This window comes from Rhipicephalus microplus, chromosome 1 (genome assembly GCF_043290135.1).
Source record: "Rhipicephalus microplus isolate Deutch F79 chromosome 1, USDA_Rmic, whole genome shotgun sequence".
NCBI lineage: Eukaryota > Metazoa > Arthropoda > Arachnida > Ixodida > Ixodidae > Rhipicephalus > Rhipicephalus microplus.
In genome coordinates, this window is record NC_134700.1 from 66,442,463 (window position 1) to 66,454,375 (window position 11,913).

The following is an 11,913-nucleotide window of genomic DNA, read 5'->3' on the forward strand; positions in this document are numbered from 1 at the left end:
CACCTATGCTCTGCAAGTAAAAAGAAAACATGATTCGATTAAGAGAGTGCACTTCCGGTGCGTTCGCAGACATGATGAGAAAACATCTGTACAGAAGTGTAGTGAGTTTATTTTGAGCTTTCTGTCGCGACAAAAAAAGAAAAAGAATCCACGGGGCCTTCTTCGTGCGGCACTGAAACAGTGTGTTATCGATAGTGTCCATCCGACAACCTGTGGGCTGCCATCGATTAAGAATGGAAGAAGCTGGCACAATTATCATGGCCAATAGCGTCTACGAAAGTTTTCCATGCAGTGTGACGGCAGTACTAGCTGCTCGAGACAAAACAACAAAATTCAAAAATATTGTTTTATTGTTACACACAGACAGGCCTGTGACAGTTTTTGTTTGTTTGTGTGACAAAAGCCATGTAATCAGCTTGCTATGCTTTTGTGCAGGTGTTTATAATTATCGTGTTTGCGAATGCATGTACACGCAATCTCTTAGCCGAATCGTGTTTCTCACAGAGCATGCGATCCACACACCATAAAAGGCGCAGAATGCGAGCCATTTCTGTCGGCATGCAAAAGTGCGCTAGCGTAGCAGCGCAACGCTAGTAGTGGGCTCCAGGGTAACTACAGGCCAACTCGTTGGCGATTGGAAGCAGCAATCCTGCCCTGTAGATGTTTTCGCGCCCTCACTCTATACCACAATGCAACACCTTGGTTCCACGAGAACGCACGAGCTGCGCTATGTGTGCCGGTGGCCATGCTTGCGAGTGTCCTATTTCAATCCGTGAGTACTGTACGTCGAATTCATCGAGCTCACCGGCTGTTTTCCGTCGCCAGTTGCTTGGTGGCCCTGTGGAAGCATCAAACGAAAAAAAAATTATAGACGTCCCCGAAGGTTGACTATTTTTACATTCAAAATACCATAATTGTCAAAATGCACCTGCATTTTTATCCACGCATGAATTGAGAAGTTAATGATGAAGTCAGTGTGTAGATAAAACTGAGTGGATGTCGACAGAAAGTAGCAAGTAAGCGGCATCTGTATGAATGATCATGTACCAACACGGGCAGTAAAAACATGCATTCATGAGCCAAGACAGCCGGAACACGAATTCATAATTATTTAACGATTACGTGTTCATAACTCCAACAACAATTAGTTATTTATGATGGAATCTGATCAAACTGTAGAAGGTTTATAGTGTTAAGGTACAGAGAATATTACTTTATTTCACAAGTCAGGCGTTGTATAAAAAAGTGAGCACCTTCAAAACACGAGTAAACAAAAATGAATGAGAGTAGTATTCTCTTGTGAACTTCCTTGCTTGCACAATTTGCAGTTTCTTGGCAATGGTGCACTGTGAGTTCACCGGAACCAGTGTTTCATTTCGCGTTGGTGCATTCGAGTATTACTGAACGAGGACTTGAACAACTACGGCATCGAAAAAAAAAAGCTTACTCAGATGAAACGCATGAAATGAGCAGTACTGTTGTTTCCAGCTGCTAATGGATCACCTCAAAGAGGTGGGAGATCCTTAGTATTGTTGCATTGGTTTGCGAAAATCTGTTCGCATGGCAAAGAAAGCTAATTACGGACGCACTGCACCTATGAAGTATGAAGAAGCTTGAAATATTTCAGTTATGATACACGTCTAGAACAAGTCTCATGATCTGAAGAATACAGGGAAGCGACGTGGAGTGATGCTTCTGTTTGCCGCCACAAATCAGATTTGTCGCATTTGTTCCGTAGTTCATAAGAGATCGCAAAAGTCGGCGATGAGGTCCACCGCGATGAAACAGTGGCACGGTGCAAGCTCGGCTGCTGACACCAAGGTCACGAGTTCGATCCCGGACAAGGCGGTCGCATTTTGATGGAGGCAAAATGGTCGAGGCCCATGTAAGGTACAGCGGTGAGCACTGTTAGGGTGAAAACGCAAGCGCGTGACAGACGGCACTGTCAGCGCTATGTAACGGTCATCACTAGAAACATTGCGCATGCGCATCACGCCTTCCATGAAATAATTGTTCCACCGCGCGCATGACGTCATGAATGCACTTGTTCGTCGTCAGTTAGCCGCAATTTTGTTTTCTAAGCCCATGCATCCTGCATTTTGAGATTTCTTTAAACATCTGTGCTTGAACAGAACAATACAAAAAAACTTGTATATCTATGGGAGCATGTCTATTCGTTCCTTTCAAAGTTGTTGTGCATGCGACGCCGTATATATAACAACCAAACATCTTTTGCAGCCGTTCATTCTGTCGCCAGATCGTATTATGGCTAGGGTTCCTGATGATGAACGGCGCTCAATTGTCGATTTTTCCTGAAAGGTTATTACCAGCGGTATATTGGCGTTTTAGTTAATAGTCCCCTGAAGACTGTGAACAGGATAATTCAAGCCTACAAGTATGAAGGTTGCATTCAGGATGCACCCGGTGCGCCCCGCCCTAAAGCTACCGCAGACGGTGAAGACGCCCTCATAGTTGCAGCTGCTGTTCGTAACCCTTTCCTGCCAGCCCCAAAAATACACGGGGACTTGGATTTGGACGTTTCGGACACCACTGTTCGACGTCGCCTGCGTACTGCGGGCCTTCGCAGTCACGTCGCAGCGCAGAAGCCACTACTAACGGCGGCACACAAGGACGCACGACGGCAGTTCGCTGAGTTGCACAAAGCATAAACATCAGTAGAGTGGGGTCGCGTCCTCTTTTCGGATGAGTCAACGTTTTCGACACGACAAGACAGAAGATTGCGTGTTTGGAGACTACCAGGCACACGGTGAGGCAAACTTCCTGCTTTGAAAAGCAATTGTTTTAGTTAACGTCAAAATGTCACACAGGAACGACCCAGACAACGTTCAAGGTGTTTCTGCCTGTGGGAGATCGAGTGTGAGCGTGTGGGGTGCTGTTTCAAGATATGGTTTAGGGCTCCGGCAACGTATACGTGGACACTTATCGTCGAAACAATACCGCAAAATTTTGAACAATGTGCTGCTGCCATATGCGAGCAGTTTATTCCCAGACGGTGATGACCTGTTCCAACAGGACCGGTCACCGTTACACACGGCGCAGGCTGTCAAGGAGTTCCAGGCGGAGCCGCACATGCAGCTACTGGAATTGCCTCCGAAAGGAGTGGATGTGGATGTGATAGAAAACGTGTGGGGCCGTCTGAAAGCTTCTTTGGCAAGGAAGCCCCTTTATTCCGCGAGTTCGGACCAGTTATGGGCGCAAGTCAGCAACGAGTGGGAAAGGCTGAAAGCCGATCAGGAATATGTTCAATCACTTTAAGACTCGTTACTATGCAGAATAGCTGAAGTCGTTGCTGTAAGTGGTCACATGACTCACTATTAGATTTGCTCATGCATTTATATTTGTTCTCATGGTCTTGTTTACTTTGAATTTTCCTGAATAAAAAGTTTAATAATTATCTCTCTTACACTCGCTTTTCTTCCTTCACGCGCCAATCTTCAATCCAGATGGACCTTGAAATGCAGAAGGTATCAATCAGCTCAGCGAACAAAAAATGCGGCTAGCAGACGACGAACAAGCGTATCGATGACGTGATGCGCACGGTGGAAAGAGTGTTTCGCAAAGCACATGCTCTGCATGTGCAATGTTTCCAACGATGGCTTTTACGTGGCGCTGAAAGTGCCGTTGGCCACGTGCTCGCGTGTTCACCCTAACAGTGCTCACCACTGTGCGATGTCGGTGCACGTTAAACACCGTAAAACACGATGGCTAAAATTTCCGGAGCCATCAACTACGCGTCTCTCATAATCATTTCTTTGTTTTGGGACGCATGCCATATATTAATATTATTAATAGTCTACAGTGACCAAAAAGTAGGTCACAGCCATGTCAGCTGTTTTGTCAGTTCTGTAGCAGTTAGATGCAAGTTATCTTTTTTTGTTGTTTACGAGGGCTATACGCGTCAAACAAAACCCGAACACCAACAAGCCTTCGCGATAATACATTGCGCTCCGCTTGTCGTAGAGGCGTTCGCCGCTATCAGTCGTTGATCGGTGAAAAAAAGGAAGCGACGGCAGTCCAGGCAATAGGCAACCAAGAAAAACCCCCACTGTTCATTTCGCAGCGGTGTAAGTAGCAACTGTTGCGTCAGTACCACGTGTTTCTATACATGGGCCAGGCTGGCCAGGCACGGTGAATTGGCGCGTCATGTAGGAACGCGCTTTGAGCACACGGAAAACACATTCCGGCACATCCCCCTTTTGCAAAATAACAGTGGTTTTGCGCGTAGAATTTAGAACATTTACACATAAACAAAACCCAGAACCTTTAGTGGTAACAAACCACGAACAAAGCTTATTCAGTAATACCGTAGTGAACAGGTTGCTTAACCACTCTGCCAGACCTGGTCACACTCACGGAAGCGGAATGTACTGACGTGGAAATCACCTCAGAATCTATAGGCACTGAAGCTGACGTTGAGGCGGCGGGTGGCGCCCTTTCTATCGAAACCCAGTCGGCTGACTCGCTTTCGTTTCTGAACTCGTCGCTGTCTTCACGCTTCCCTTGTTGTGGCATGCGGTTCAGCATTCGTCTGTAACGCCGCAGTGTAACCCCATCCTCGGTTCGTATTATGTAGGAACGGGGAGTAGCGGCTGTCACTAGCACAGTTCCTCTGGCTTTCACATCCGTTACCCAAATAGAATAACCTGGTGTTAGTTTATTCAACTTCCTGGCTCGGTGGCATTTGTTGTAGTACTGAGCTTGCAACTTTTTGTTGGCTCTGTCTTTGCTCGCAAGAGTAAGCAGCGGTGGCTGCACTGGATCACGGAGCTGCGGTTCCATTGGAACTTTTGTCCGAAGACACCGGCCCATAAGGATTTCCACCGGGCTAGAGCCGAGAATGACTGGAGTTGCCCTGTAGGCAAGCAAAGCCAAGTATGGGTCCTTGGATTTGAGTATCAGGCGCTTAATCATTCGAACCATGCGTTCTACTTCCCCATTAAGCCTGAGGGTACCTAGGGCTTGCAGTGACGTTACCAAATCCGTAATCATAGACAAACTTTTCAAACTCGGTACAAGAAAACTGTGGTTCATTATCTGTTACAACGATCTTTCAGAATGCCATGGCGTGCAAAAATGCTTTTTTAGCATTTCTATAACCACACCAGTTTTCGTTGAGGGAAGGAGGGCTACTTCCGGATACCGCGACAGGCAGTCAACCACGACAAGGTAGTGACAGTTGTTGACAAAACACAAGTCAACCCCAACTCGTTCCCATTCGAACCTTGGCGTTAAGGTTGAGATCAACGGCTCACAGTTCTGGGTGACAAACCGTGCACAAGTAACACATTCTTTCACTTGCCATGCGAGTTCTTCGCCGAGGCCTGGCCACCAGACAAGTTCTTTCGCCAAAGCTCTTGTCTTTGAGATGCCCTGATGCCCATCATTGAGCTTGGTTAGTACTTCTTTTCTTAGGCATTCAGGTACTACCAATCTAGTCCCATTTAGCAACATGCCATTGCATTCGGCAATTACGGCATGTTCCTACCAGTACGGAGCTAGGTGGCAAGGAAGTTTTGGTTTTTCTGGCCAGCCTTCGTGACACAACTTCAGCAAGGCCTGACAAACAACGTGCGTCTTTTGAACATCACGTACTCTGTTAACAAAATTGTCGCCCTTGAACACAATATTTAACAAATGACGAGACTTGCCAGATGGTCAGTTCACTGGCGAGTTTATCTGCTTTCATCAGCGCTTGCGAAAGAGCGTCCGCCGTAATCAAGCTTTTGCCGGCAACGTACGCAATTCCAAATTGGTACCGCATCAACCACATTCTGAAGCGCTGCACTCTTGGCGTTAACAAATCGATAGGCATTTTACCGAGCGACGAGACCAGAGTTTTATGGTCTGTTTCGAACGTCACATCGATACCTCGTATATATTCGTCAAATCTTTCGGCAGCGCAAGTTAATGCTAGTGCCTCCTTTTCGACTTGCGCATAGCGCTGCTCGGTTTTGGTCAATGACCTTGAAGCGAACGCTATCGGGCGGCACTCACCATTACGTTGTTTTTGGAAAAGGACGGCCCCGAGACCAAACGAGAAGGCATCCGCCGAAAGAATTGTGGGAAGTGGTGGATCGTACATGGCCATACACTTTGCCGAGGAGATAAGAGCTTTTAAGCTATTGAAAGCAGTGTTCTGAAAAGTACCCCCACCTATTCAATCTCTTTCGGCAAAAGCGCCCTTAGTGGGGCAGTGGTTTGCGCTATGTTTGGCAAAAAGCGGCCTAGGTGATTGGCCATGCCGAGAACACTGCACAATTGTGAAATATTCGAGGACGGGTTCAGCTCTTTAATGACTCTGCTTAGCCGGATCAGGCTGTATGCCTTCTTCTCTTAGAAAGTGACCCGAAAAGCTCATGCTTCGTGCTCCAAAAACACATGTTGCTTTGTTAAGCGTAACGTTAGACTCGACCAACCCAGATAAAACATTCGATAGCCTAGACTCCTATTGTTCTTTGCTTTCGCCAAGTATGAGAATATTGTCCATCAGGTTGAAGACACCAGCAAGGCCTGCCAGGATTTCAGACATTCTCCTTTGAAAGTACTTTGGGGCTGAATTAATACGAAACGGCAACCGAGTGAAACACCACCGCCCAAGCGGCGTAATGAACGTGGTCAGTAGTTTTGAGGCCTCGCTGAGACGCACCTGGTGGGATCCGGAATTTGAGTCTAGTCTGGAAAACCATTTCGTGCCAGCAAGTGAGCCTAGTGCTTGGTCTACAGTAGGCAACGTGTACCTTTCCCTTAGGACAAACTTGTTTAACTGCGTAAGGTCGACACAGATCCTCACGTCTCCCGTGGGCTTTTGTACGGGAACAACGCCGGCAAACCATTCGGTTGGCTCTTCGACTGCCCGAATCACGCCCCTTTCTTCCATCTTATCTGGTTCCCGCTTGACAGGTTCCTGAAGCGGTATATGAATCCTGCGTGGTGCGCTTACTGCAAACGGAACTGCGTCTGGTTTTAGCCTGATTGTATACTCCTCCAGCATACAGCCCAAGTCTTCAAAAACCTGAGGGCACAATACCTCGTAGTCAGACTTTTTCTCAACGACAGAGTCAGCGAACTTAATAAATCCTAATGCTTCTAGAGCTAGCAACCTTAGCAGTGCATGGCGCAAAGGACTTACGATATAACATGTTTGGCGAGAAGTTTGTCCCTTCCAAATTATATCTGCCTGAAACTTGCCCAGAACATTTAGTCGAGCACGGCTAGTGCTTGTCAAGATGTCGTCGGCCCTTTTTAAGCTCGTGGGAAGTCCAGGAAACAATGTTGGAATTACGGGCACTTCTACCCCCGAGTCAACCTTTGCGAAAACAGGCACTGCATTAACCAATACGTGAACGTAACGTGCCTTGGCGCCAGGCACCTCCACTGCGTCTAGAAAAATTTCCCCAGTGTCTTTTTGTACGGACGACACTCGTACCTTTCGCCTGTTGCTTGGAGAAGTCCTTTTGAGGCACACCTTTCCAAAATGTCCCTTTTCGCCGCAGTCAAAGGACTTCTGCGCTGTAGTTGTACAGTCTGTCTTAGGGTGGGAGTGGCCACCGCAGAAGATGCACTGTCTTTCGTAACGAACTGCTGGCGGCCGGGTGCCCTCAGTGCGGCACGGTTTCGTGCGGTGTCCCACTGCGTCAACGTTGACTTCTTCCCATGGATTGGACTGAGTACAGTCGCGAACCTCGTTGAAGTTGCGGAGCTCTGCTTGTTGCTGCTGAACTGTCTCTTTCAGGCGGGCCTTCACTATGGCTGTCACGAGAGATAGCTTCGGGTCCATTTGGAGCGACTCGGAAAGTTTTTAGTCCCACAGGCCAACGACGAACCGGTCTCGGATGAGGCGCTGCTTGAATTCTCAAAAGTTGCATTTTTCCGCCAAGATGTGTAGAACCGCCATGAACTGGTCAATAAACTCGCCCGACATCCGGTGCCGCTTGTGAAAGCAAGCGCTCTCGTACACAATGCTGATCTCCTTGATGAAGTACTCGTCGAACTTCTTTTTGACCAGCTCAAACTTCTTCGAATCTTCTGCAGAGAGATTGAAGGTAACAAAGATGCCCCTTGCTTGCCGCCCCATGGTGTACAGCAGAGTGCACACTTGCGCCTTCTCCGAGCACTCATTCAGGCTCGACGCATATCGATAGTCGTCAAAGGGTTGTATCCATGCCGGCCACTCTGAGGTAGTGTCAAAGTCCCGTAGCAGTGGTTGCTGAAGGCCCGGTGGAGGTGGGGGTGGTGCAGTGGCCATGGCAGCCTCTGGACGTTTCGATAGCTCTTTTTTCCCTGTAGATGTTAAAGGTGGGCAGACCACATAACTTCTGACACCATGTCGTAGCGGCACCCGCCGCTATCAGTCGGTGACCGGTGAAAGAAAGCAGGCGACGGCAGTCCAGTTGATAAGCAAGCAAGAAATGCTCCCGCTGGTCATTTTGCAGTGGTTTAAGTAGCAACTGTGACGTCAGGACCACGTGTTTCTATACATGGGCCAGGCATGGTGAATCGGCGTGTCATGTAGGAGCGCGCTTTCAGCACACGGGAAACACATTACGGCACACCGTCCACTTATCGTCATGTACGGGCACACATATATGCGTGAAGCTGCCGACCAGGATGAACGCAGCAATCAATGGTGATAAGTTATAACTGGATGGTGCGAACTATACCATCGCGAAGACTTGTCACTGTCCGGGTTGACATGGATAGTAAATCAGCAAGACCGGTCGATGTGCTAACACGCGCACCATCGAGCATTCACCGAAATCATTGGAGCCGTCTCATCTCACCTCGGTCTATCAGTGATGCAAATGTAATCCGGTGTTCAAAATCACAGTAGTTTTGCACCATCAGCCTAGTAAAACTAGGCGAGATATTGTGCAGGCTCATCACGTCACAAATAATGCCGCACCTTGTGTAAGTAGACCTCCGTGGTTGTTACTAGACAAGCAATTCGACTGTATCAATCGACTTTAAGGACGCACCTTCATTGTTTGGCTTTTCGTACCTCTTTAAAACACGCATGCTAAACCCACATTTTGTAGATTTTTTAAAGTGTGTAAAAACTTTCAGTTGTGAGGGAGCAATGGATGGTGCGTGTATTCCCTTCTTTGTCTTGCTTTAGTTTTCTTTCTTTGCAGTAAGTGCTATTGCAACTTGTAGTTTTTGTGCCATTGAAGGTTAGTAGATACATATCGTTCGTTGCATATAAGCGACGCGCACACTGTTCAATGAATGTATCTTAAGGCGGAAATGTTGTAGGCCCGTGTGCTCAGATTTGGGTGCACGTTAAAGAATCCCACGTGGGTCGAAACTTCCGGAAAATTCCACTATGGCGTCTCTACTAATGATATGGTGGTTTTGGGACTTTAAACCCCACATATCAATCAATCAATGAATGTATTTTGTTCTTCTAAATGTCGATAATACTTTCTATAGCACTCTTCAAAAATTGGAACCTCACATTCCTCTCGTCGGAAGTTTCGATGGAGATTGGTTCCGAACGCATCTGTGAATCTAAGACTACTCGTGCTCTTCACAGGCAAACAAGTTGTATCTCTTTTTTATTCGTTGTTTAGCCGTACAGCACTGGCATAAAAGAGAGAAAAAATGTGAAGCTTCTGAGCAGCTCAACAGATTCTACAGTGGATTGATGGAAATAGTCGAGAGACCCTCGCAGCTTAACACTGAAGTTCAAAGTAATATGTTGCCCCTTGCCAAACTCATGGTGTCTAAGAAGTCCTGGAACAGCGCAAGCCGAAAGGTAAAATGTGAGGCCCGCGCATTCATCGCAGCGACTGCTCCAGCATTCCAATATTTACCGTGAGCGTTTACGCACCCGTTCGGGGCGCTTGTGTGCTTGAAAATGACCAATGGGGCATTTTATTAGTATCAGTGATCTACCCATCGAGCATTAGGGTAAATTTGATTAATCTGTGTGTTTTAACGTCCCAAAACAACCATATGATTATGAGAGATGCCGTAGTGGAGCGCTCAGGAAATTTCGAACTACTGGGGTTCCTTAACATGCAACGAAATCCGAGCACACGGGCCTACAACATTTCCGCCTCCATCAGAAATGCAGCCGCCGCAGCCGAGATTCGATCACGTGACCTGCGGGTCAGCTGACGAGTACCTTAGCCACTAGACCACCACGCCAGGGCATTAGGGTAAATTTACGACACCATACGCGCACCGAGAGTGACATTTCGTAATTACTCCAAAGACGTCAGGAGTTATGATTACAATTCATCTCTAGTTACCGGACAAGATGCAACAAAAAACATCATTCATGCATATATATCATTGAACGATGCGTTTAAAAGCTCCGCCGTGGTGGTCTAGTGGCTAAGGTACTCAGCTGCTGACCCGCATATTGCGGTATCATTTCCCTTCTGCGGCGGCTGCATTTCCCATGGCGGCAGAAATGCCGCGGACACGTGTGCTGAGATTTGGGTGCACGGTAAAGAACGCCAGTTGGTCGAAATTTCCAGAGTCCTCCACTACGGCGTCTCTCATAGTCATATACACTCTAAGGCAAAATTACCCGAAAAGGTGTAACGGAGCCCAACAGGCGCACGTTGTGAACGGATAGACCGTTGAGGAGCAACCACCGACGGAAGCGAGTGGCGCAAAACCACTTAGTCTCCACTGGGATGAACCGCCCGGGCATTGCGGGCTGCGTGAAAAGCGTTGCCAAGGTGACCAGCCTTCCTTATTCACAGAATACATGTCCTTCTCTTCTGCTGGCTCAGTCTTTCCCCGTATTTTGCCAGCGGCGGTTGCGTAGCGTCGCGCTCGGAGTGCTCAACCACGGCCGCCTGCATTCGACGTTCCAAGAATTACGACGTGGTGCTTGTTTGTACGCTTGGATGAGCGTGGGCTGCTGCTTTTGCGTTTCGCTGCACCCATGAAGTCTGGAGCAAGCCTCGACACGTCACCACGCCGCGCTGTGTATCTCTGGCTTCAAGATAGTCACGACCAACGCACGACAGCAACAGTTGGGAAGGCCAATACGGCGGCCGAGAAGACAACAGGCCTATCGGATATATACTTCAGTCCGACTCAGGGCAGAAAAACAGCGCTGGATTCTAAGGCAAGTAGGTTATCATTCTTTATTCTACTCGTCGCGTGTGCGATACGGATTGCGCTTGCCGGCAACGGGCTTGGTCGTGTTGTATATCACACGCATAAAATGCATCGCGAAGGTCAGCTTCGGCGTCTGCAGTTCGCCTGTGCTTCGCGATAGCCTGGAAATTGACCGCCATTGCCATCGGCCTCCCATACGCTCGCTCATCGAGTGCTCGCCCGTCTTCGCCGCCGCGATGAGCTCCGGGCTGACGATATTGGGCTGAGATCTTGTCGCTGTGTTGGCAGTCGTCAAACACACGTTGCGGGCTCTCGTAAAGAGCTTGGTTGTAGCATGTCGCGCGCTGTAAGTGCACCAACACGGGCTGGCGAAGCTATCGCTAGCGTCGGAACTCACTGAAAATCGGTCGCCATTACAGTCGTTCACAAGCAGCTTGGCGCCGTCCGCTGGCCCCGGCGGCGGACCCGCGTTTGCGCGCTGCACTCGCTAGAGTTATTGGAAAAGGGCCGCATTACCGTCGATTTCTTCGGCGCTAGCTTCAAACCAGCTCGGCGCCGTTCGTGGCGGCGGCCAAGCGTACGCTCGCTCTGCAGTTCGAAGTTTGCTGGTGGCAGACACTCCGAGTTCACTGCCTCGTTTGGTCTCGCGTTCGCTTGCTCGAGCTGAACAACGTCGCTCGCTTAGGACTCCCAGACTTGTTAGCGGCACGGTGGATCGTAGAGTAGTGACTGTGCTCACCGCTCGTAAGCTATTGCTCTACGGGGATCGAAATGAGTCTTTGACGATGTGTGACATCACGGTGAAATTCTTAG

The 11,913-nt window shown here is 48.4% G+C and overlaps 1 protein-coding gene across 2 annotated transcripts; it reads right to left on the reverse strand.

The window, feature by feature from the left end:
• Positions 1 to 332: 332 nt before the first annotated feature.
• On the reverse strand, positions 333 to 8,964 carry LOC142767980 (uncharacterized). Of its 2 annotated transcripts, none has more exons than XM_075870168.1 (2): positions 7,448 to 8,964; positions 333 to 838 (listed from the first exon to the last, which is right to left on the reverse strand). In XM_075870168.1, the coding sequence occupies exons 1-2, from the start codon at positions 7,796 to 7,798 to the stop codon at positions 761 to 763; spliced, it is 429 nt and encodes a 142-aa protein (XP_075726283.1). In that variant the 5' UTR covers positions 7,799 to 8,964; the 3' UTR covers positions 333 to 760. Both variants share the same exon structure in this region, with proteins under 2 accessions (XP_075726283.1, XP_075726284.1).
• Between the last annotated feature and the right edge of the window lie 2,949 nt (positions 8,965 to 11,913).

Excerpts from the sequence above, each read along its gene's own strand:
- LOC142767980 (XM_075870168.1), bottom strand. The coding sequence starts at position 7,798 with ATGGACCCGAAGCTATCTCTCGTGACAGCCATAGTGAAGGCCCGCCTG. Across the intron at positions 839-7,447 it reads CTCCAAGCAACAGGCGAAAG|GGCCACCAAGCAACTGGCGA; the intron begins GTACGAGTGTCG and ends ATGCTTCCACAG.